The following is a 27,228-nucleotide window of genomic DNA, read 5'->3' as shown; positions in this document are numbered from 1 at the left end:
AGCATGGCTGAAACCGTGAAATCCTTCCCCCGCCCCCGAAATTCAAGTTGAAGTAAAAAGAAAAAGTGCTAGATACTGTTACAGACTGCGAAATGCGGGTAATTAGAATGGCACAGGCCACTGTATCATTGGAATGACCATAATTCAGTTCAGTGGCAATAACTTAAGTTAAGTTTAAATTTTATAAGTTACTACTTTTAGTAGTAAATTACATTATTCATAATTATTTAAAATTATATACATATATATTAACAGAACCACTTGAATAATACTAGTACATCGCTGATTTTAATATTTAATATATATATTGGCATGTAGTTCTAGTCGTGTTTATTATTTATGTATGCCACTATAGTTTTGTAATAAATGGAACATTAAGAACTATTAAAATATTCAACATTATTAAATCACCTTAAACATACAACCAGTCATAGGGGCACTGATATAGGTTCACGAAATCTCGTAAAATGTTTATTTAAATGTTCTTCAACAAGCTGAAATAGCTGTTGAAATTTCACAATGCTCATTCGAAAATACACTTTGAATTTCTCTTCATCGTGCAACAGCGATTGAAACAATGTACAAAATTCACCGTTTAAATTCCTGGATAAATTTATGTCGTGAACCCAAAATCTTCGATTTTGCCCTTGTTCTTCCCTTTCAGCGTCTTCAGCCAACAGAGCAAGAGCTAACAAGCGATCCATTCGTTGCGTTCGACTGAGTCACGCGTCACACACTACTGTGACAGATGATAACAGCTGTCCAAATGGCAAGGCACGCTTCCGGTAGGTATGAGTGCATACAAGAGAAATCTTCTCAGAACTTCTTCTCTCCGCGTCTCCCTTCCGCTAGGTGTGAACGGGCCTTTATACAGACTAACTTCTTTGCTGTAGGGAACTTACCTGTCATAAAACTCGGCATAAAACATTTTGATCAAAATCGTCAATTCCATTTACTCGTATTGGTACAATATGTTTTTTCCCTGGATATCTAAACTGCACACTTCCACTTGCCTGTTCAAATAACTTGGCCTATTGAACTATTAATTTCACACTGCGTACTCCTGTATCACCACATGCATGTGCCGTGCACTCCTGATGTCTTTTGTACTCCCAGAAGCACTTTTGAGGAGATAGATGACATCTGAGACTTTGTCTGGTTTTAGCAGACAGAGCCAGTACATTCTCCAATTCTTGAAATAGTTTTTAAGCGTTGCTTCCCATACTTCTCTTTTGAGAAGAATCACTGGTAAATTATATGGATGGTCATGTTATTGTTTCTCTTGCCATAATATTTTCCTTGTTCTTCTGGAACTTCTTACTTGTTTTGAGATTCTTGGGACCTGAGTTTTCAAAATAACATCAATAACATCTTTATGACAAATAAATGAATAAAATGATTATGAGCTGCAGCAATCTCGTTCATTAAGATTCGCTTATGTACCTGCATACTTCAAGGTAAAATATCTGTTTGGTTCCTCTTTTAATACAAGACTTCTGCACATCTGCTGTGTAAATACATTTATTATTTTCATTATGAAACTTACTAGAAGGATTTTACTTGTGAAACAGCTGAGAAGTATTAAATACTAGTAGGAACTTGGGTACATCTGGCATTCTACTCCTCAGTTAACTGACTTCAGTATAAGCCTACGCGTGTTTGCAGTAAATAAGATAATGTAACTTTTCTGTTTTTGTTGGAATGATCTTTATGATTCTGCTATAGTGATAGCCATGATTGTTGTTTTAAGAGAAAAAAAATTATGGTTCTGCAAGACAACTGTAAACTCTATTTCTATTGCAGGAGAGAAGACCTTTCTGTGTGGCTATTGTGGAAAGAGCTTCCGGCTTAAAGTGGAGATGCAACGTCATGAACGGTCACACACAGGAGAGAAGCCATTTGTATGTAAGGTGTGCAACAAAGCATTTGCTCATCGTGAGAGTCTTGTGACTCACACTACACTTCATACTGGTATCAGACCATATATGTGTGAAGCATGTGGGGCCACTTTCTCTTGTATTGGAAACCTCATCAAACATCGTAAGACTCATCAGGACAAATGTGGAACTGACATGGTCGACAGGAAACTTGCTCAAGAAGAGACTCAGCCAGTGGTCAGCAATACTCCAAGTGAACCTGCTTCATTCTTACCAGGAGATTATGCTTACAGAACAGCTCCTTATGAAAACAGCCACGAATGGATACCTCCTATATTCACTCCCAGTGAGCAAGTATTGGACCGCATTCCTGGTGTATCTGAGCTAGAATCTGAAAATATGGACCGACATTTGAAAAAGTAAGTAAGCTTATGGTATTTTTCATTACTTTCTTAGGATAATACAAAAGGCAATCAGAGTTAAGTATTGGGAATATATCTCAACCTATCAGTAAGAGTGTGCTGCAGTTCATGGTATTGATACCTATTATCATATCATTATTCATGATCTACAGTGGAACCTCGATTATCCGTTCCCAGAAACTACGTTTTCCCGGATTATTCATGAGCATCCTAATTAAGTTATGTTTTAAAAATCCTGCATTACCGAATCCACTCCTCGAAGGAACGATTTCCTGCATCAACCGTCTAGAAATTATAGTCCTGTAAATGCTAAAACCTCAATCAAGCGTTTTTCAAGAATCAGTATGTCTTGGAAAGACGGTTACGATATGACATATTAATGGATCTTGGCATTAACGTCCCGTCATTGTGATAATTAGAGTGGAGATCGGCAGTGAACTTGTATAAGGGACCATCTTAGCATCGCATTTGGCAGGTGTTATTTAGGGAAACCATAGAAATCATAAAGTAGAGTGACTGCAACAATTGGAAGGAGACAGAGCATATTTCAACAGCTCTGTTTGAAGAAGGAACGAGTTTCATTAAATGTTCGTACTTGTGAAACATCTATGTTAAGTCCAGGGTTAGATGTTTATTTTTTTTACTTTCTTTGATTGCATCACTGAACAGGTTTTTGACACTTCTCAGGGCATTATATAGTCACTGGGCTTTCAGACAGGAATCAAAATTGCTCCTTCCTAACACGAATCTTAGTATTTTAATATGGTCGGATACGATTATGTTCTCAACACCAGAACAGATGTTGTTTATATATATATAAAGCCATGGGAGGTCTTAGGATTTTGGTCTTAATACAATACTCCAAGTGAACCTGCTTCATTCTTACCAGGAGGTTATGCTTGCAGAACAGCTCCTTATGAAAACAGCCTCAAATGGGTACCTTCTATATTCACTTCCAGTGAGCAAGTATTGGACCGCATTCCTGGTGTATCTGAGCTAGAATCTGAAAATATGGACCGACATTTGAAAAAGTAAGTAAGCTTATGGTATTTTTCATTACTTTTTTAGGATAATTAATGGTCTTGCCAATAATGCGAAAAAATTAAGGTACTTGCTCAACCTGCCCCAGGATTAACACTTCCTGAGTTCAGTATTTCCATCTTAGACACAACACTGGAACAGGTTGATCACTTTTCATATCTTGGAAGCATCTTGTCTAAACGGTGTACCTGTGAACAAGACGTTGATGAAAGAATTGGGGCTGCTCATGCAGCATTTGGACGGTTAATGCACATGTTGTCATTTCCACGCTGCTGTATGGCTGTGAAACTTGGACACACTGTCACCGTGATATCAAACAACTTGAGCGCTTCCACCAACAGAAAATGAGATTCATCTTGAATATTAAGTAGGAGATAAAAATTTCATGATCCGTATTGAACTGTATCACAATTAAATTGAAATAACAAATAACGTAGTTCAACCTATTCAATACAAGTAAATAAGAAATGTGGTGTTACATTCCTATTTAATTATAGGCAGAAGCAGTACAGGTTTCGACCCCAATCTGGGTCATCATCAGCCAAATAAAATGCAAAAACAATGCATAGGTAAATAAGAAATTAAAGAATGAGTCTTTAACAAAAACAGTTGAAGAAGCAATATAAGGTAAAGGGGATAGGCACTGCACGATTTTAAATCGTAAAATTTAGAAGAAGTAGAAGGTCAGTCACTTAAGGGGCAATCTTCTGAATAGTAGCACAACACACGCAAAATTCGGCTCTGTCTCAAAATGTTTACGAGAAGGGGAGAACAGTTAAGTGAGCCAGCCTGCATATACTATCAGGCGCGAAGTCACAACACAATTTAGTAAATATGAAGTCCCAGAATTGTGTAGAAGTCGAAGACAAGTCGCTTGACTGAAGCAAATTGCTAGCTCCTGAAGATCAGCGCAACATATTCAATGTCCAGCACTATGCTTTCAATGCCGACAGAACTCGGTGAATAGCTTAGTGATCCAGTCTGTAATTGTTTTGGTTGCATGGAAAATTGAATTCAGGTTTAGAAATTTAGAATTTTTGAGAAGAAGAATTAGGAAGTCAAATAGGATATTGGGTTTTTCAGAAATATTGTTTAAATTGAAATTAGGGTTGAAGTATTGGTCAAGGTGAATAAAACAATTTTCAGTAGTGTTTAGAAGGGGGCCTTTGTTAATGATTTTGAGTATTTTTATGTCTTTTTCAATATTGGTGAAATTATGCTTGGAGTCTTGTATGTGTTGTCCTAGCGCAGAGAATCTGTTGTATTTAATGGCGTTGATATGTTCGGAGTATCTGATGTTGAAGTTGCGGCCAGTCTGACCGATGCACGAGAGCTGCAGTTGTTGCATTTAAATCTGTATACTCCAGATTTAGAAAAAACATTAGATTTATTTAGTGATTTAGAGTTGTGTAATATATCAAGATTTCTGTTATTGGTTCTAAAAGAAATGTTCATGTTGTGTTTTTTAAGAATATTAGTTATTTTATAAGCATCTTGAGTGAAAGTAAAAGTGGAAAATGCAGTGGGTTTGGTTTTGTCTTTTGATAACATAGTTTTAGGACAGTGTTTGAATTTGTTGATTATACGGTTTATGAAAGAGTTGTTAAATCCATTAAATTTAGCGATAGTACGGATGGTGTTCAATTCATTATTTAAATCTTTTTTAGACATAGGGGTGTTGAAAGCACAAAAAATAAGGCTGTTATAAGTAGCACGTTTATGTGCTTGAGGGTGTGAAGAATCTTGCCGTATTGTGGTTGCTGTTTGGGTTGGCTTTCTGAAAATTTTGTAACTTAAAGAAGAAGGATGTCTAGTTATACCGTGGTTAAGTCTAGAAAATTAAGAGTTTTGTTGTGTTCTGATTCAAGGGTGAATTTAATGTTAGAGTCAATGTTGTTAAGGAGAAGAAGAAGAAGTGTAGAGGCTGCGTTGGTTGATTCTTCATTTAAGATTAGTAATGTGTCATCAACATATCTGGCCCAAAAGAGGATATTAGAGAAATTATTATTTTTAATTTTTGTGTTTTATAAGAAATCGAGGTATATTTCGGCTAGAATGCCTGAAGCTGGTGATCCCACAGCTAAACCATCTTGTTGGTAAATGGTGTTATCAAAGGTGAAATAATTATTGTTGAGAACCAATTTTAAGATTGACATGAAGTCTTGAATTTCAAGTTTACTCAGATTACTGAATTTCTTAAGTTGTTGTTTATTATGGGGAATAATTTGGAAACTGGAATACTAGGATACATGTTTATGATGTCAAAAGAATGGAGAGAAAAATTTGGTTGGATGTCAAAGTTCTTTAATTTATCGATTAATTCAGAAGTGTTTTTGATAGATTTGTTGGATAAAAATCGATAATTTTTTAGTAAAAATGTTTGGATGAATTTAGAAGTATTATATAAGGGACTGGGTCTGTAATTGATTATTGGGTGGATGGGAATGTTAGTTTTATGAATTTTTGGAAGTGGGTAGGCCTGGGTTCATGTTTATTAATTTAGTGTTTTCTTGGTCTGTGAGGAGAAAGGAAGTGTTTTTTAAGGTTTGTTTGAGCAGGCGTTGGATTTTAGTGGTTGGGTCTTTTTTTACTATAGAAAAAGAAGAGTTGTTGAAGAAATCTTTAGTTTTAGCTATGTAGTCAGTTTTTTCCATTATGACAGTGGTGTTGCCTTTATCAGATTTGGTAATGATGAGATTATTGTCATTGATATTCTTTTTAAGATCTAAAATGTATTTATTGTCATTAATTAAATTTTTAATATTATTACTATTATTATTATGATTTAGGGAAGTGTTTTTGTTATTATTAATGAAGATTTTTTCAAGTTTTCTTTTTACTTCATATCTGATTTCATCTTTTTCTTCTGTCGGCATACTATTAATGGTTATTTCAGATTCAGTTATTAAATTGGTGACTATATTGAGAGTATTGAGGTTGGGCCAATTGTGTTTGAGGCCCTTAGAAAGAATTAAGTTTTCATCATCACTCAGAGTTGTTTTAGATAAATTGACAATGGGAGGATGGAATTGTTCCATGGTTTTGGAAGGTGTGTTAATGTTCTTGATATGATATTTATGTAAAGAATTGTTCTTTAAAATGTTGAGTTTTTTCTCAAGGGTTTGTTGCTTAATTTTCCATACCTTACACAGTTCCTACCCACGTTTTCTACCTCCAATAACCCACCCTCCTAACCCACCCTAAACTACCCCTCCTTTATTTCCCTATCTTATCCTTTCCCATCTTCTTTTAACTTCCAATCCTTTTAATCTTCTCTTATCTACTAATCCTCTTCCATTATTAACTTATCCTATCTTTTCTTTTCACCTCTCCTCTCGGAAAAAAAAAAAAAACCTACTTTCCGAATTGAACTGTATACTGGTATACTATAGTGCCACCTGTATTTTGGGTCTTTACATTCAAATTTAAACTCATGCCTTGCACTGCCCTGGACTACCTCAATTACGACCTGAATTCTTATCTTCAAGAAGTAGTGCACTGTGCATATATGTTTTTCATTTGTTTCCGGTATTGCGCTTTTTACCATTTTTCTCTTCACAATTGTTTTTTCTTATTTACTTGAACTACGTTATTTATTATTTCAATTTAATTATTAAGTAGGAGGACTATGTGACCAACACGACAGTTCTCGACAAAGCGCAGCTAAATAGCATTGAGGCAACAATCTTCGCTCATCAGCTGACATAGTTAGGCCATGTTCACCGCATGGGTAATACCAGGCTTCCCCGCCAAATTCTTTATGGTGAACTTTGCTCCGGCAGTAGACCTCATGGAGCCCCTCTTAAGCGTTTTAAGGACTAGCTGAAACACACCATGAAGACAACTGGTATAGGTATAGACATGGGAAGAATGTGCTGTGGATCGCTCACTGTGGCGGAACACTACATCCACCGCTGTTAACTTGTTTGAAAACGCCGCAGACATCAAGAGGCCAAGTGACAAGCAAAACTCTGTCAATTACAATCCTGCCCTCCTCCATCCATTCAGTGTGATTTGTGTGGACATATGTTTTATGCCAGGATTGGTCTTTTTAGTCATCGTAAACACATACATAAACTGAAGTGAACTGGCCAATGTATGCAGGAAGAAGTTATATATACTTGGATCAAGTTACAGCCGACGACGATATATAAAGCCATGGGAGGTCTTTGGATTTTGATCCTGATATAAGGCAGGGATTCCCAGTCGAACTGGCTTGTGCAGCCTCTCAATGCGCTTTCCAGCTGAGCTCAAGGTCACGCATAAACCAAAATTTCTGGAGTTTTTATGATTTTTTTGTCTTTCCTGTGAGCTTGTGATTAGTGACGGGCAGAATGGAATATAATGCATTCGAGAACTTTTGAGAATTGGTACTTACATTTGAAATTTTCGAGTTCAGCATAACTCTTAAAAGTCGATGTAGGCCTAATTTATGCGGTACGAAACTTCCAGAAACTTACAGTACTATAAACCGTATACCGGTAAACAAATTACAAAGGAAGATTTTTTAAAAAGAAGGGATTTGGCCATCATGTTGAGTGCTTTTATACTGGATGTGCTTTATTTTATTAGAACAGCGAATTAAAAACTGCTTATGATCGATTGTTGTTCGGCTTGGTATTATTTAGATAGTTTTCGATGGGCTTGGCTGATTGACGTTACTGACCTGAAAGAAGATTTCTCGGGAAACTGACGAAGTTTCCCTGGTAACATTGAATGTAAAGTATTGAGATTTTTAACTCATATAATTAATATCCGAAGCCGTCCCCGTGGTTGCCTCTCACCTAGATGCCTCGGGTTCGATTCCTGGCCAGGTTAGGCATTTTTACTTGGATATAACGGTTGGTTCTAGGTTCACTCATCCTACATGATTACCATTAATTGAGGAGGTATGTAATGTAGATATGGCGACCCTGATCGAGAGAGCCAGAAATAATGGCCGAGTTGATTCGTTACACTGACCATGCGTCACTTCGTAATCTGCAGGCCTTTGGCCTGAGCAGCGGTTGCTAGGTAGGCTCAGACCCATTAAGGCTGTGGTTTGGTTTGGTTTAGGGGTGTTTGTAAGACTATAATTATGCATATTTCATTATTGTGATGTTTAGCCAAATTGTTGATGGTATATATACAAGTAAAAACTTGTTAAGACGTTTCTGCAGGGGACAACAAAAATTAACGTGTTAAGCGAGAAAATGTACTACTGAATATACAAATAAAAACTATCTAACGGGGATACGGGAACACTAGATAAAAAATTTTTCTGACATGAAGGCATTTCATTATTTATGAGCTTCATGTCCATACTGATACATTACACATATGTGGAAAAGAAAGAATTCCACGTGATCAATACAATTTATTATACTACTAGTATACTATATTACTATATTAAACTGCTATACTACTATATTATACTACTAAAATAATAAATTGTATTGATCAGGTGAAATCCTTTCTTTTCCATATATGAAGGCATTTTACATTGTGTATCCGCGGGTACAGTGAAAACTATGTCTACCATTTCTCAAGATGAGAAGAAAGTATTAAAAGGTGTGAAAAACACGAGAGAACACATATTAAAACCTTTTCTGCTGGGGCTTGTAAAATAACAAGTGCTCTGAACAGTGTGGAAAACACCAAACAACAAATATGAAAACATATGCACGGCAGCCAATAAAAATATCCAAGTATTATTGCAGATCACACTCTTTCTAAAACAAATGTTAGTAGAAACCTTTTATTTTGGAGCAATGGGTTATAAAACATTATTTTCTGGTCACACTCTTAGACAATGAATTGGAGGTTATATTTGGCCATGTGCGACTGTGACAGAACAGAATGACTTTGGCTGCCAGTTTGAAAATCTTCGACCAAGTTGAATGGCAAGAGACTACCCTCATTTTCCTGTGTTGAAAGTCTATTAAAAAAGAAACAATAAAACTTTTGTATCCACCTATTCAATACATTAAAAGCAATTATAAAATTAGGATCTTATCCTTATTTTATTGCTTAAAGATTAAAACATAGGACATGTTTCGTTCATATTTTGAACAACTTCAGTTATAAATATTCTTACAAGGTTAAATGATTGTTTTAGAACTTACACTTATGGTTCACCATTGACAAACTTATCCATTATAAGCTTTGAAAAACCTCTTAAATATTAAAACGTTTGTATATTACGTCGTCTTATTGGAAATAATAATTAGGTTTCAACCTATAAAACCTTATTCTATTATTTAAAATACAATGTCAATACATTTACAATCTGTTGAATTGCTTAATTTTCAAATTATTCGTTGTATACACACTTAAACATTTTGTTACTACTGGTGTAACTTTTCACATATTATACTGTATGGAATTGGAATCTTAACACACTCTCAAAACAGTTGAGGTTAGGTTTTAATATTATACTATTCGTCCATAAAAGTGACAAAACTGATGTGCACTGTTGATTGTAGGTTATGAATTTTGTCCTACATTGAATATTTAACTTCAAAATTTGTCGAATTCATAAATTGCTTGTAGTCTTGACCAGTGTAGGGCAATCGTACAGATGTAAGCAGGGACTCTGTCAATTGGTGATAAACAAGCTTTGGTGACATTCAAATGGTAACAGACTTTCGTACATAAACTTTGTTGAAATTACCATTTGAATGTCACCAAAGCTTGTTTATCACCAATTGACAGAGTCCCTGCTTACGTCTGTACGATTGCCCTACACTGGTCAAGACTACAAGCAATTTATGAATTCGACAAATTTTGAAGTTAAATATTCAATGTAGGACAAAATTCATAACCTAGGTACAATCAACAGTGCACACCTGTTTTGAGAGTGTGTTAAGATTCCAATTCCATACAGTATAATATGTGAAAAGTTATACCAATAGTAACAAAATTTTTAAATGTGTATACAACGAATAATTTGAAAATTAAGCAATTCAACAGATTGTAAATGTACTGACATTGTATTTTAAATATTAGAATAAGGTTTTATAGGTTGAAACCTAATTATTATTTCTGACGTAATATACAAACGTTTTAATATTTAAGAGGTTTTTCAAAGCTTATAATGGATAAGTTTGTCAAAGGCAAACCATAAGTGTAAGTTCTGAAACAATGTTAACATTTAACCTTGTAAGAATATTTATAGCTGAAGATGTTCAAAATATGAATGAAACATGTCCTGTATTTTAATATCTAAGCAATAAAATAAGGATGAGATCCTAATTTTATAATTGCTTTTAATGTATTGAATAGGTGGATACAAAAGTTTTATTGTTTCTTTTTTTCAAGTTGAATGGATCAAGTCGAAACTCAAAGGTGTGAGTTCAGCCAAGACCAACTACAATATATCAGACTGCAGCTATCGATATTAGCTAAAATGGCGCCGCAATTGGCTTGTTCAAATGTAAACATGAGCCTATGCGAAGCTTCAGTTTAGTTCTTTCTGTTAGTTTGGTTTGATTAGGAATCTTTTGTGTAGCGATGTATTTATTGAAATGTGGTTTTAAATCTATATATATATATATATATATATATATATATATATATAAAAGATATAAGATAATAGATAAATATACCCATAAATATACACATTATATCTCTCTTAGATCTCATTTATATCTCATTTATATCTGTTTCTTTCCAGGCCATGTCCTTTTGTTTTTTTTTGGGTTTTTTTAAAAGGAGTATTCATAAGAATTAAGCCATCAATATGGTGGTCATGCAGGGCTGATCTTTGTCATACGACAGGTTATCTCAGAAGCTCAGAAGCTTCCGATTCCTTCTACCAGATATAGTTTATTTTTTGAAAGAAATTTCCATATGATTAAAGCTTTTAAATATTCCGATGTGGATTTGGTCCCATTCCTATTCCGAGGCCAGAATTTCAATCTCCCTCAGTCAGCACACTGAAACTACCAGCTGCCAACACTGCATGTAATATTTTCAAGAAAGGTCATTCAAAATTTAACATTGAAGAAAGATTTTTTACAAGGAGTGTTGAACTATTTTATTGTAAATAGTGTGTTTATTTGTCTTTAGTAATTCTTAACAGTTCATAAAGGACATGGGTTCTTCCATTTTTAAATTACTAGACAGCAGCAATGAGCATTGTATTCTGTTACGACACATTATGGCTGGCATGTCATGTTTCAAGAAATGTTTCAGATTTTAACATCGAAGATTAAAAAGTTTTTTGCAAGAAGTGAGGACAGTTTTGTGTAAATAATGTGTATATTTTATCTTTTTTTGCTATTTGCTTTACATCGCACCGACCCAGATAGGTCTTATGGCAACGATGGGATAGGAAAGGCCTAGGAATGGGAAGGAAGTGACCGTGGCCTTAATTAAGGTACAGCCCCAGCATTTGCCTGGTGTGAAAATGGGAAACCACGGAGAACCATCTTCAGGGCTGCCGACAGTGGGATTCGAACCCACTATCTCCCGATTACTGGATACCGACCGCACTTAAGCGACTGCAGCTATCGAGCTCGGTATATATTTTATCTTTAGTGCATTCTCAAATAGTTTTTAAAGACACGGGTTCTTCCATTTCTTTCAGTTACTTGACAGCAACAATCAGCTTTGTTAGCTATTACGAGGCGTTATGGCTGAAGAAGTCTCAAATGAGACAAAACATGTTCTAGGATATGTTTAATATGTTTTTATATTAAATAGTTTTCACTTGTGATGTGAGGTGTATTGATTAGGTGGACCATTGAACCTAACATTGTTTCTTATTTTAAACTGTATCAATACGGATCTATATGATGAAGTTCGTAAATTGTACTATATTAGAACATGTCTATCATATTGTGTGTCTGGATGTAATTCATATTACAGCAGGTGCGCTCACATTCAGATCAAGTGTACTTAACCTTCATCGGCTAATGTAAATTTTTTAACACATCGGCTATCGTTAGCCGCACTTGCGTCTTTCTAACTGTCTGTGCTATTGTTTAACTTAAATGCATAATAGATAGCAGGTCTCTTAAATCAGTATTAATAAGTACTGTATTAAGTAATATACTCTATTATTTTTCAGAATGATTTGTCCATTACAACATATTTTAGAAGCTTAAACATTATCACAATTTTTATTGTTCTAAGACATCAATTTTCAGTTGGTTTTAGTTCACGTCAATAAGCTGTCTTTTCTTTGTATGCACAATATCAATATGTTGATCATATAAATATAATAAAGGCAAAAAGAAATCACGAACATTCAAAATATCTATTGGCTAAAATGTACATGTCCTAACAAAACAAATATACCTCACATATTACAAACAACCGAAACAAAACTTTTCTTTTCAGTCACACACTTGAGGGGGATAGCCACCTTCCGTCAGGCAGAATCCCAAGGAATATAATAGTATTCTTCAGAAGATGCTCAGCAAGCGGTTAGCTACAGAAGTAGTAGTTGCTGGTCAAGTTTCTAAAATTCTTCATCAGTCACAAAGTCGTCCACATTTTCAGAACTTTCATAACAATTATGACAGAACAATTTAGCATGTGTTTGGCAAACATTCTTTTGGCATGTGTTGCAGGAGATCCGTGTTCGATGATTCTTATGTGTCCCGCAAATATAGCAAATTCTTGGTCGTATCAGCGTTTCTCTTGTAGAGTAGCTTTCTTCTTTGTAATCCTTCAAAAATAGAGCTGACTCTGTAGGAAGCCTTGGTACTAGTTTGGTTCGATCTTGAAGGTTTTGTTGCATAAGTTCAAGGGACAACTGGTGGAGGTACTCTCTTCTCAATGATTTGTCCATAGGATTGTTCATCTGTAAAATACGCATTGAGTTTATTCGAGCTAGATCTAGAATGCGGAAGAAGTAATTCATTGTCCATCCGAGAGTTTTCCTTGGTGTAGTAATACATGAACACATCAAGTCAACTGTGTCTACGCCACCTTTTGTGGCATTGTAATCCATGTTGTGTACAGGTTTACCGGTTTCTTCGTGTATATCATTGCGGTCGTGCATAGTGGAGAGTAAAATTACAACTTTCTTCTTTCGGGTGGCAAAGGAAATGAAAAATTTATCCTCCTGACACCCAAACAAGTGACTTCCTGATAGAAGATTCTTGTTTTCAGTCACAAACTCGGGGCGATAACTGCCTTATCCTTACACAGAGTCTCAAGGAATGTAATACCATTCTTCAGAAGATACTCAGCAAGTGGATAGCTACTGAAATAGTTGTCGATAGTTAGGTTCCTATTACTGCATTCAATTGGAGCACATAATCTTCTGATAATATCAAAACATTTGTTGGATGCTTCGAAGGGACCAGGTTTTTGTTTCCCATGGTACAGTTCGAGATTGTAGGTATAAAATGTTTGGGAGTCACAAAGGGCATAAATCTTTACTGTACTTAGCTGGTTTCTAAGCCATATATTGAAATAACCCACAACGTCCTCGAAATGCGACGAATATCTCGTCAGTGGTTACAAATTCCCCAATGTTGTACACTTGTTGGCTGTTGGTTATGAATTTAGTTTGTAGATCTCTCACTAGAGCCAACTTGTCAATTTTATTCCTCTGTTCCCTAGTTGTTATGTCACTAAAGCTAATACACCTCAGGAGACATTTAAACCGCTCTTTGCTGAAATTCGCACACAAAATAGTCAATCCAGTATCGTTGCAAAATATTCTGAAAAATCAGCACGATTTCCCCTTTTCATACCGATTAGAAACAGAGCACCCATGACAGCAATAATTTCGGCGTTCGTCATTGACTTGAATCTGCTCTCTTGAATTTTGTCATCTGTTTCATTTCTTTCGTTCTGATGTTTCTTGGTTTCAATATGAATGTTGGTGAATCTAACTATATCAGAAATTATGTCAGGACTTATAATTTTCAGGAAACACTCAAGTGGTCTTTGGCATTGTCTAGCTTGTGCCCTAGGCCCAGGAATAACCTTCACAATGTTCTTTGACTTCACTTTTATCTGAGGCCATAAAATTTTACTTGACTAAAGGGTCTTCCCATCTTTTCCTAAGTAGAACCGCATTCCTCTTCATCATCCACTTTCATTGCGAGGTCACTCATATTCATATCAGTCTCTGAATCAGAATTATGATCATCGTCGAGAATTCATTGAGTTTCAAAGTCAGGATCTTCGTCGTCATCTAAATCGCACTTGTGTTCTTCTCCAGCAGCCTCTTCAGCTTCTAGATCCCTTGGAATTCTTTGGATGACCTCGGGAGTACTATATCTGGCCCTAGAAACAAGAAACCAGAATTACGCTCTACAGAAGCATTGGTTCTATTATTCGGTAAAGATATATATTATTTCAGAGCGATATAGTAATATACTACTATTTGATAGCGTAATAGGCTTAAATAGTACAAAGGTCACTGTCAGAAAGTTCAGACTTCCAACGAAAATTTATAATCCACCTAAGTAAGGAAGCGTATATTTTATATTACAACAAAAGTTTTATAATATGTACTTATTTGTATTAGACATCAATAATTTTATAGTTAATGTCGTTGAAAACACCTATTCACAAAGTAATCCACAAAACAAAATAATAATAACATACACTTAGATTGTGACCAAAAGCTGAGACACACCGCCTAACGTGCGGCAGACAGCCGCCGATCTGACACCTATGAACTTAGAAGTCACAGCGGGCGCCTCCTTGTCGTGGAGACTTCTGCAAACCGTGGCACCTAATGGGGAAGGGTGTAACTTAGGAATACGGGCTCCTTCCATTACACTGCGATGCGCCGAGACGGAACGGCGAGTTGGTTTCAAATTTTGCGGCCAACAGCCGCATACGTTAGCCGATGAAGGTTAATGCATCGTGATGGTTTCGTAGTTACAAATAATTTATTAGGGTGCATTAAAACATTTGAGGATAAATTTGTCAATAGAGAGGATATTTTTCGTGTACTTAGTGAGCTGTTTTTTCTGGATATGGCCAGATTTCTGTGTTGGTGCCTATCTTAGTACATTTCTCAATTACTGTACTTTTTGAGGTTTTTAAAAGTAAGATTATAACAAGTGATAAAGCTATTTATTTTATATGTGAATGAAGATTACATTCTCTTTGTTAAATTAGAGGACAAGTTATCAACTGATATACTGTCACGTATGGTACGTATTTATGTTGCCAACGATTTGGGTGTTAAAGTGCTCTATACGAAAATGCGTATGCCACCAGAGAACTTCAAATTGATTCTCCTATTCATTACCTGAAGTGAAACAGATGTAGTATAGCAGTTTGGTGAGTCATTATCAGAATCATTGTTATGAGAGAATTGAAATTCGTGACAAGGTTATGTTTCTAATAAATTTCTTGAACGAGGTAGGCTATTATGTTTAAAAGTGTATAGTAATATAAAGGTCATTCAGATAAATGTATTTCTGAAACAAGATATATAAACAAGTATTGATTTATAGGAAGAAGAATTATGGTCTGGAATAATTTACCAAGGGTGCCCCCTACAATATCTACACCAATTCCAACTTCCGTAAAGTGGGGTAACTTCAGCCATACAGGGTAACTTTGGCCACTGAGGAATAGCAACAATTATTTTCTCCTGCCTCCTATATTGAAAAAGATGAACCACTTGCAACAACTAAAATGTACGTACAATGGATTGCTCTATCAACACTTATTCCAGAGAACATTGGCGGGCTCATTTTTGAGTCAATTTTTTTCGCAGCCCCGACTATTGTCTTGTCTGGTAACAGCAGAAAACAAACTGTTCTCTAGCCCCAGCATTCAATGCTCTATTCCAGTGATTTATCGGGTCAAAATGTAAGTATGTCTGGTAAGTGATCAACCCAATTTGATGCATTTTATTCAAATAGGTTTTTCAGGAAATAATTTTGTGATAAAAGTTGTCCTCTTCCGGGGTAACTTCGGCCATGCCAAGAACATACAGGAAAATATTACGCGGCAGCAGGTATTGTAATTACAATCCTGTGTACTTCAAGAATGCTTTAGAAGGGATTAATAAAGCCACAATAACAATACACAGGGAAGTTTATCCCGACAGGGAGGGGAAAGACGGATCCCATTTTCAGTGATAAATAGACAGACATCAGTTGACATGGATGATGCACATTTAAGAACCTGATTGATGGCCCAGATATTTTCTAATTTAGAAGACAGTGCATTATGAACAGTCTACAAGATTGTGTCTTTTATGATCTCCTTTTCTCTCCATACAATTGGGCTTTATGATTTTCGTACTTTTTATTTATTTTCTTTTGTATCATTACAAATATTTATGCAATGCAACGTGTATTTTGTAATATCATACAATGCTTGTACGCTTAGGCCAAATAAAATAGTTTATACTTTGTGGAAAATGTGAATTTGATCACTATACTTCTGTTTCACCACAAATCATTTTAATTTGTTTGTGATTGTTGATACTGGGCATTCTGCAGGTTTTTATAAAACATTCACATCGAAGAAAACTTCGTTTCTTGCGTTATTTTTATGGTGGCCGAAGTTACCCCAAAACATGGGGTAACTCCGGTCACTCTTTTGTTAATCAAAATTCATTACTGAATAACAATTAGAATTATGTTCATATTTAGAAATGAAGAACAAACATGGAAGAACTTATATTATATTTTTCAGAAAAATATTTCACATTTTAATTTTAAAAAATATACGAGAAAGCGGCCGGTTACCCCCTTTTACAGTTCTTTGAAATCTTTTAAGAAAAGACTAAGTAAACAATTGATACATAATCTGCCACTTAGACAACAGCCCTAAATTCAGATCATTGGTGGATGATTGATATATTGATTGAATCTAAACTGCCACACTTTGAAACACATCAGATATTTCTCCAGGACTGTTATTTTAGAATGCAATCCTATATTACTTATTTCCTGAACCATATTAGTTCATAGAAAAGACTTATATTTTGAATTTTCCACATATTGCTTATCTAAATATAGGCTATTTGTAGATAGTATTAGTCTATTACCCAAAGTAAAGTATTCTGTTTGTGTTATTATTGACAACTTAGCAATTCAATACAATAATCAGAAGGTGATGTTTATGTATCACAGGCTTGTTTACATTCAACTGATGCATTGGCCATGTTGATTTTGTATTAAGATCTGATACTATTGTAGATAGTCTTGGTTCAACATTTGCGATCTCTGCGCACTTAAAGATGTGGATGCCAGTCCATTTTCTGTAAAATTTTATTGTTGTTTTCATTAGAAAGGAATTTCATTTCTTCCATATCCATACCTAGGCTATCACAAGACAAATATGCACCATGCTAGTCAATTTCAATGATTATGTTCCTAAGCCAGATACAGGCTACCATATCACGCAAAAAAACTTCAATGTACCACTCAACACAAAAAGAATTTCTAACTTCTGAATGGAATACAAGCACAAATAGGCTCACTTTTTCCGTGATCACACAACTGTGGCAACGGCTCTTACCTGAGTTGTAAATGACAAATAAAATTTTCATGGCTGTAAAAAATGCGATCGTACTAAGCTGTAATAGCGAAAATTTGTGACGCGATAAGTAAGGTATTTTTACATACATACATTATCATTATAAACTGTTATGCCTTTCAGCATTCAGTCTGCAAGCCTCTGTGAATTTACTAAACGTCGCCACAATCCTTGATTTGCAACTAGTGTTGTGGCCTCATTTAGTTCTATACCTCTTATCTTTAAATCGTTACAAACCGAGTCTAACCATCGTCGTCTTGGTCTCCCTCTGCTTCTCTTACCCTCCATAGCAGAGTCCATTATTCTCCTAGGTGACCTATCCTCCTCCATTCACCTCACATGACCCCACCACTGAAGCCGGTTTATGCGTACAGCTTCATCCATCAAGTTCATTCCTAAATTAGCCTTTATCTCCTCATTCCAAGTACCCTCCTGCCATTGTTCCCACCTGTTTGTACCAGCAATCATTCTTGCTACTTTCATGTCTGTTACTTCTAACTTATGAATAAGATATCCTGAGTCCACCCAGCTTTCGCTCCCGTAAAGCAAAGTTGGTCTGAAAACAGACCGATGTAAGGATAGTTTCGTCTGAGAGCTGACTTCCTTCTTACAGAATACTGCTGATCGCAACTGCGAGCTCACTGCATTAGCTTTACGACACCGTGATTCAATCTCACTTACTATATTACCATCCTGGGAGAACATACAACCTAAATACTTGAAATTATCGACCTGTTCTAGCTTTGTATCACCAGTCTGACATTCAATTCTGTTGAATTTCTTACCTACCGACATCAGTTTAGTCTTCAAGAGGCTAATTTTCGTACCATACTCATTGCACTTATCTTCAAGTTCCAAGATATTAGACTGCAGGCTTTCGGCACAGTCTGCCATTAAGACCAAGTCGTCAGCATAGGCCAAACTGCTTACTACATTTCCACCTAATTGAATCCCTCCCTGCCGTTTTATACCTTTCAGCAGATGATCCGTGTAAACTGCGAACAGCAAAGGTGAAAGATTACAGCCTTGTCTAACCCCTGTAAGTACCCTGAACCAAGAACTCATTCTACCATCAATTCTCACTGAAGCCCAATTGTCAACATAAATGCCTTTGATTGATTTTAATAATCTACCTTTAATTCCATAGTCCCCCAGTATAGTGAACATCTTTTCCCTCGGTATCCTGTCATATGCTTTCTCTAGATCTACGAAACATAAACACAACTGCCTATTCCTCTCGTAGCATTTTTCAATTACCTGGCGCATACTGAAAATCTGATCCTGACAGCCTCTCTGTGGTCTGAAACCACACTGATTTTCATCCAACTTCCTCTCAACGACTGATCGCACCCTCCCTTCCAAGATACCAGTGAATACTTTGCCTGGTATGCTAATCAATGAGATACCTCGATAGTTGTTGCAATCCTTCCTGTTCCCTTGCTTATAGATAGGTGCAATTACTGCTTTTGTCCAATCTGAAGGTACCTTACCAACACTCCACGCTAATTTTACTACTCAATGAAGCCATTTCATCCCTGCCTTCCCACTATACTTCACCATTTCAGGTCTAATTTCATCTATTCCTGCTGCCTTATGACAATGGAGTTTATTTACCATCCTTTCCACTTCCTCAAGCATAATTTCACCAACATCATTTTCCTTCTCCCCATGAGCTTGGCTGTTTGCAACACCACCAGGATATTTTTAATTTGCGTCATGCTAAGCGGGAAAACGTCTTAATGAGGAACACAGTAATGAGGTTTCACTGTACATTTAAATTTCTTAATTCTGTTCCTTTCTTTACAGTACTTCTACAATTTAATACTGAAACAGGAACGCCCGTGCTTCAATTGTTTGGAGAACATGGATGACGTCAAGGCGTGTACGGCCCATGCTTAGAGAGTATGAGAGAAGAGTAGTGCAATACATCTATGATTAATGGGGAACTTGCTGTTTATTCAAGAGATAAGCAAAGGAATTATATCACCTTTTACAGATGTATTGTGAGATTGTCCTTGAAGGTGCGGAGAAGACGTTATTCTGCGACGTCGGCGTCGTTCTGCGTCGTTGGTGTTGTTTCAGCACTGGACGTTGACGACGACTCGGACCTGAGGCAGATCGTGCAGCGTGAACCAGTCGTTAAGGAGCGGAGAAGTAAAGAACTCCCGCACAGAATGCCAAGGGGATCTGGTGCGACATTTTTCTACCGCACCGCGAATTAAGGCGAAGCACTTTTGAATAGTTACCCCAGTAATAGCGTTGGACGCACTTTCGAAGATGAAATCAAAGTCACAGTAGACACTATCGTACTTGAAATAAACAATGAAAGCGATCTGGAACCTTCCGAGATGCAATGATTAAACACTTCGCACAATCTCAAAAAAAATAAATTCCTTGGATACAGTCTTTGCACTGTATACATAAGTACAGCACGCATATTCTCGATGAAATATACTAGAGCTTCGATGAAAATATAAAGAAATAGTTTATGACAGTCTAAGTCCTGTTACGTCGTAATTTTGCAGAGACAAGGTCATCACTGAGGCGCAATTTTTGACAGTTTCACGAGGGGATTTGACACAGTCTTCGAATGAAGTGAAGGTTGGCACAGTTTATGTTAGGAAATATTAACACTTTTCACGCGGAGCGATAGGCACAGTCTTTGAGGGAGAAGAAAAAGTAGACACTGTTCTTTATAAAATAACGTAACACTATTCGTAAAAGAACTGCTCAGTCACTAGGACATAATTTTACGAGGTAGCTTAACACGGTAGAGGAAACAACTACAGCACAGTTTCAAACGTACAGTCTCTTTAAATTCACAGTCCACAAACAAAATACAAATGCACAGCTCTACAGACTGATAGAAACGAAATTAAGCTTTCGTTCACGCGCAAAGTCCAAGTCCACGGAGAAGGCTTTCAACACTAACACTTTCGAACGCAAGTACCCATCCGGACAGAGTGACGAACCGTATAGCGATGTGCTTGCTTGCTTGCTTGCTTGCTTGCATACTGCACACTGCTTTACTCAAGGCTAGCGACTGCCTTGTATTGCCGAAGGTCGGAAGGCGTGGTTGCACATGTGGGCATCTAGAAAAATTTATACCTCGGCCATCCTTCCGCCGATTTACGTGAAATTTCGGTTAGCAGCATTTATTGTTCAGGCTTACAAGGTGACGTCCTCGAAATTATGATATTACATTCCGTTCGTGATGAAATGTCATGGAACACGAGAGAACCTTCGGTGTGATGTCACTTGGCCTTGGTCGGCGTTCTGGAGCAGTGTTAGCTTGCATGTTGTCTCCCACAATACCTGCGTGTTCGGCGCTCGTTTTGAATGCATACAGCCGGGTGTTAGTGAGTTCCTCTCAAGAAATGAATGAACGTGAATGCTCGCAGGGCATTCCCGTTTCAATACTAACAACCTTTTGTCATCCTTACTGGACTTCCAGGTCCCTATACTCTCACCGCTCTCTAGTCCACCCCATTTCCTTGAATGTACCACCCTGTAACTTTTCTAAACAAACCCCCAACTTATACATATCATTGCAGTTAATTGAGCACCATTTGAGTGTAGATCCCTATCTCCTCACCACCCATTAGATCTACAAATCTCACTTCCAGTTTCCCACATACCCACTTCATAGTCATTTAAATTCCCTACAGCTTCCAGTCAGCATCCCTTCTGTACACTATCCCACAATATCCTCTCCCTTAAACTTCTCCCATGCTGTCCTAACCCGATCCCATACATCCCCAACTATGTTAGTATCTATTTCTACTTGTCTTACATTGTTGGTACCAACATGGAAAATTGCCACTTTCTTTCCCTCCTCCTTCCCTTCTACTTTCCTAACATCTAACTTAACCTAATTCCTGGATAACACTCTACCGTGGTTCCCTTTCCTCCACATGCTTAACAAAAATGTTGCCCAGACCAGAGCCCTAATCCCTCCCACCTGGAACAAGCAAGTATTGCGAGTCTCCATTTACAAATAGCCCACAGGTTTTCTGTGTGATTAATGTAATGAGAGTTTCTTGACCCCGCTGGCACACGAATAATGTTATCACTGAAGAATTTCTTCACTTTCTTTGAAGTGTGGCAAGGGGCCAATTCTTGCTGAAGAATTCCATTGCCATCTGGAAACATGCAAAACTTTCATTTCCAGCATTTCTGTGTATTGGTCACTATTTATCATGCACATTGGCACCCCCAAAACATCATCATGAAGCGTTTCACTGTTTTTTGAAAATTTGCTCAATTTGTTGGTTCATTCTTCACTCAACACATATATTGAACACTCTGCCCTTGCCCTTCAGATTGACGTTCATCAAAGAAAAGAAAACTTTCTTCCAGTTTCCCCTTGATCAATCCTGATGACTTAAGTGCCCACAAAAGGTGGTTCCTGCATATTTCTCCCATTATCTGGTGTTACCTGCACCTACTAGAAGTCTACAATGCACATTAGTCATAGGCATATTTACTCCCCTGTCACCCGGTTCACAGGCCAAATCCAAAGCGGTTAGCCTGGGATTTAATTTGCTTCTTCTGAGGAGAAAGCAATCATCAGTTAGTAGTATTCTCTTTCCTGCCAGAGTTTCCCTTTATCTCAGATGTAATTGCGCCAATTTGTTTATGCCATTGAATACTTCGATTTACAGTGCCTACACCAATACAGAATTTAGTAGTTCTCGTATCATATAAGTACTCTGTAATAATGTTACACTTGCATTACATTTCCTGGGAGCCACTGAAGACAGATATTATGAACCTCAAAATTTGACAAAATTAGAACATATGCAAAATGCTCTTTTAACCTAAAGGTATCATAAAGCAGAGCAATTACTATTTCATCAGTGAACAAAGCATCTTCACAAGGTGTTTTACGGTCTTTGGCAAATGTGCTGAATTGGTTGGTTCATTCTTCAGTCAGCACACATATTGAACACTCTGCCCCTGCACTTCGGAATAACTTTCATCAGAGAAAAGAACTTTCTTCAAGTGCACTGTTGATTAGTCCTAATGACTAATTACCCACAAGAGGTGTTTCCTGCACCTGTGACAAACATTCATCATATGCAAATAAATGCACTTTTAACACAGTGCAATTACTATTCACATAACAAACAATTAATGCATCAAAAGCATGGGATCTAACAATAAGCAATGTGTAGCATACTGTTGCCAACCATTGGGAAAATTGTGAGAAAGAAACCTTGTTCCAATTAATTTGCATGGGACTATATAATCATAAATATATTTCTTATGTGTTATGTACTATGCCAGTTATTCTTAGTGTCTTTCTGTGTTTCAGTTCTCAATACCCATGGGGAGGAAGTGGAGAAATTGGGATGCCTTCTGATGGACCACCTCAGCCATTTACATCATATGGAAATTTAAATCCAGATCCTTTGGTAAAACCAGACCTATCACTCAAAGATCTTCCGCTATATGAACCAGTGTCCAGTAGACAAACAGGGAATATGTGCCATAGTTTAGACTGGAATAAGTTTGACTCTTGTCTGAGGAACGAGACCGCATTGGATATGGGAAAATTGCCCAGCAATGATAAAGTTCTGGTGCCTTACACTCAGCAGTATCAGGTTCCTCAGACTATTATAATGCTAGACATTCCAGTACAGGCAAACTGTGACAATATACCAGCTTTAACAGTTCCAACTCAATTACCTAGTGCTCCATCTCCTGTGATATTTCCTCAAACAATGCCAAATGATGAGAAGATATTGATATCCAGTCCAGTTCCTAACGAGTGTCCTATTACAACTGATAAACCTCTTCTTCAAACAGATATCAAGCTAGGAAGTTTTCCAAATAATACTCGCATTCCATCCTTGAAACATACTATGGTTCAGATACCACCAAGTGATGCTGTTGGTGTGAAGTCAGAACCACCCCCCAGTGAGCCTGTAGGTGTGAAGTTAGAACCACCACCATGTGAATTGTTACTGTCTTCAGGTGATAAAAAGTCTGAGTGTAATTCTTGTGAGGATCATCTTAGTGGGGAGGAAGATGCATCTTTGAATGAGAGTGGCAGTGAATCAGATAGTGATGACTTACCAAGTGAAGATGTGACGGAAATAAAGACTGAGGAAGAAGGTGTCGATTACAAAAGTTCAAATGAAGAACTAAAACTAGAATCTCCCAAAAGTGAAAAACAGAGTAATGAGAAGAAATTTCAGTGTTCTTATTGTTCCAAAGAGTTTGACTTGATAACTTGCCTCAATCGTCATGAGAAGTGTCATGTAAATTCAAAAGAAATGTTATCATGTCAGTTTTGTGATAGAAAGTACGCAAACAAAGCTTGCCTTGCAAAACACGAATTACAGCACTCCAATAGCTGTATTTACAGGTGTAAAGAATGTAATGAAACATATGATACAAAGACCGAGTATCGTTCACATAGGACTAAACAGCATGCCAAACAGTGGACTTGTACAATTTGCGACCGTTCCTTCTCAACATCAACTAATCTTAAGAACCACACTAACAGTAAACACCTAGGACAAGTTACGACCCCTTCATATGTGTGTCATATATGCGGTAAATTATTTAAGCAGAAGGGGAACTTGAAGCTGCATGTTGATAGTCGTTGTGGAACAGATCCACAGCATATTTGTAACGTATGTGGTAAATCTTACATGAGTTTTGGCTCCCTTGGAACTCATCAGCTCCTGCACACAGGACAAAAGACCTTCCTGTGTGGCTATTGTGGTAAGAGTTTCCGGCTCAAAGTGGAAATGCAGCGTCACGAGCGATCTCATACGGGAGAGAAGCCATTCGTTTGTACAGTTTGTAACAAAGCATTTGCTCACCGCGAAAGTCTTGTGACACATAACACCTTGCACACGGGGATCAAACCCTATATGTGTGAGGCATGTGGGTACACCTTTTCCTGCATAGGTAACCTTATTAAACATCGCCAGACTCGGAACAGACGCTGTGACCTGGCCAGGAGTGAAAGCAGTGCACCTGACTAGCCTCAAAATTTGTACAAGAAAATGTTTTGGCATGAATGTTAAGACTTCCACTCTACAGAGTCTCCTTATATTTTGTCATGAAAACTGATTCTTTCCCTTTTGTCATGTGTGACAGTTAATAAGCTGCCACCATTACATCCAGGTACAAATATCAGTCATCAGTTGATTGGGCTGCGACATTTTCAGACTATAAACAGCTGCACTAAATCTGTTAGTTGATGGTGTGAATTTTTGGTTGGTCTGGTTTTCTCCAGAATGAATGGTACTAATAAGGCTATTGAGTACAGCCTTTGTATATTGTAAACCAGTATTTTTATTTTGACAAGACTGCAGGGGTAGCGAGCCTACGTCTTACCAAGACACCCCAGTTTCAATTCCTGGCCAGGTCAGGGATTTTTACCTCAATCTGAAGGCTGGTTCAAGGTCCGCTGAGGCTACACGAGAACAGGTGAGGAGTGATTTGACTATGAAATAAGGGCTCTGGTCTAGAAAGCCAAGAATAATGGTCAAGAGGATTGGTTGTGCTGACCATGTCACATCACAATTTGCAGAGTTTTGAGCTGAGCAGTAGTCACTGGATAGGCCAAGACGTATCAGAGTAATACTGTCATGAGATTTGGTTTGGTTAGGGTTTTTTTCTTCTTTCCCTCCCTTCATGCCTTTAATGGTATAGTGCTCGACTCATGATCTCAAGTTTGAATCCCACTGATATTAGGCCAGTTAAAAATCTTGACATTTCATAACGTTGTTGGCATGTTAAAGATCTCTGGTGACACTCTCATTGTCAGTCAACAAAATTAAAATAATAGACATGATATAGGCTTTTTGGAATTGTGCAGTCAATAAAATAAGGTGAAATTCTTCATGTTTTGCAGATAACTTTGCTCTGCATCTTCAGAAGAAAATCTTGACTGTTCATGTAAGAGCTTGAACATCTTGGAACACGACATTATGACCCGACGATGTAGCATGCTCAGTTATTGCTGATTTGTCTGGCTGGTTGAGACGCATATTTTGTTCATGTTCCTTAATACGAGTACCAATGGACCGGCATGTTTGACCAATGTATAATTTGCTGCAGGTATAGGGAATTTTTTTTACACCCCAGGATGTGAAAGTGGGGACAATTATCACTCGCTCTGAAGGAACTTTAAGATGATTCTGAACTGACCATTCTCTCACCTGATAAGGGTAATGTGACGGTGTTCTAGTAAGAAAAAAAACAGACGGCTCTTTAGGACATACCATCTATAGCAAGGCCATCCAGTCATTGCAATCCGAGAGCGCGCCCGCGCCCGCGCCCGGGGAGCACTGGGCAGTCAGACTAGCACTCCTTCCCCTACCACCACTACAGTCTGGCAACGAGGAGATCCGAGACAGACAGACGATGTTCAGACCACGCTGACCAGATACATACGTACAGTTGTGCGGCCGATGGCTTTTCTGGGTTTGTTAACAACATATTTATAGGGCTGTTTTGCCATAACAAATATACCGCATATACAAATCGAAAGGTACTCCGATGTATGGAATATGCAGGAAACAAAATCAAGTGTTAAATAAATAATAAAGTAATGTATTCAAAACTGAAATTTGAACATATCTGAGAGGAAATTTCAACAAAATTTTACCAATATGAGCAGATAGTACAGACCTTGAGTGACTTTTGCTCAGTTGTTTTTACGAGCTTTTAGTTTTGGTGCAAACGACCTTCTCCAAATTGGGTACCATATTTCTGGACACAGCTATTCTTAAACAATTGCACAAGCTTCTATGCTCATCGTTGCACGATGTTTACTTTTGGTAAGCTTAAGAACCGAAAAGAAACTCTCACAAATATACGCTGAGCCAAACATTGACAGAACTTAACACGCATGTTTATACAAAAGGAAATATTTTTCTTGCGGAAAGCCACTGTAAAATTTTTCTAAACTTCGTGACATTAGAAAGCGGTCTTTAAGACGAACATTGCACTTTAGTTCGATCAAGTCTAATTGAAATAGCTGTGGAGCACTGTCTGCACTAAGAGAAAATGGTTGAACAAATCCATCTAACACCGCTTGGAGTTCTGATAATTCTGAAAATCTTTTTTCAAACTCTTCTTGCAATTGGTGAATTACCTGAAAGTACTCATCAAAGTTGACACCTTCTTTCACTGTTTCAAGCAATGGAAAATGTCCTGTGTTCTTGCACACAACTGGTTTTCCCACAAAATCAATTTTCTTTTGAATGCTTGAATTTTTTTCCCACCAAATCGCAGATATTGTGCTTTTCACCCTGAAGCGTAATGTCACTTAAAAATGCTAAGTCCACCACCCACTTAGGATCACGCAAAAGAACTTCAGGCCACCTTTTCATGTCACAAAAGGTATCTATTGCATTCCGCAAGCAAGAAACACGATGAAGCACCTTCGCCTTGCTCAGCCATCT

General features: G+C 37.2%; 1 protein-coding gene across 1 annotated transcript in view; it reads left to right on the top strand.

The window, feature by feature from the left end:
• The window catches only part of LOC136875967 (zinc finger protein 665), a 64,902-nt gene extending 39,782 nt beyond the window's left edge, over positions 1-25,120 (top strand). Inside the window, exons 3-4 of the mRNA XM_067149582.2 lie at positions 1,804-2,296; positions 23,493-25,120. Of these exons, the coding sequence (XP_067005683.2) occupies positions 1,804-2,296; positions 23,493-24,798 (1,799 nt within the window). The 3' untranslated portion in view covers positions 24,799-25,120. The remainder of the gene's footprint in view (positions 1-1,803; positions 2,297-23,492) is intronic.
• The last annotated feature ends 2,108 nt before the right edge of the window (positions 25,121-27,228 follow it).

The sequence above is a fragment of the Anabrus simplex genome, chromosome 6, assembly GCF_040414725.1.
Source record: "Anabrus simplex isolate iqAnaSimp1 chromosome 6, ASM4041472v1, whole genome shotgun sequence".
NCBI lineage: Eukaryota > Metazoa > Arthropoda > Insecta > Orthoptera > Tettigoniidae > Anabrus > Anabrus simplex.
Note: the sequence above shows the minus strand (reverse complement) of the source record. Positions and strands in the feature narration are given on the sequence as shown.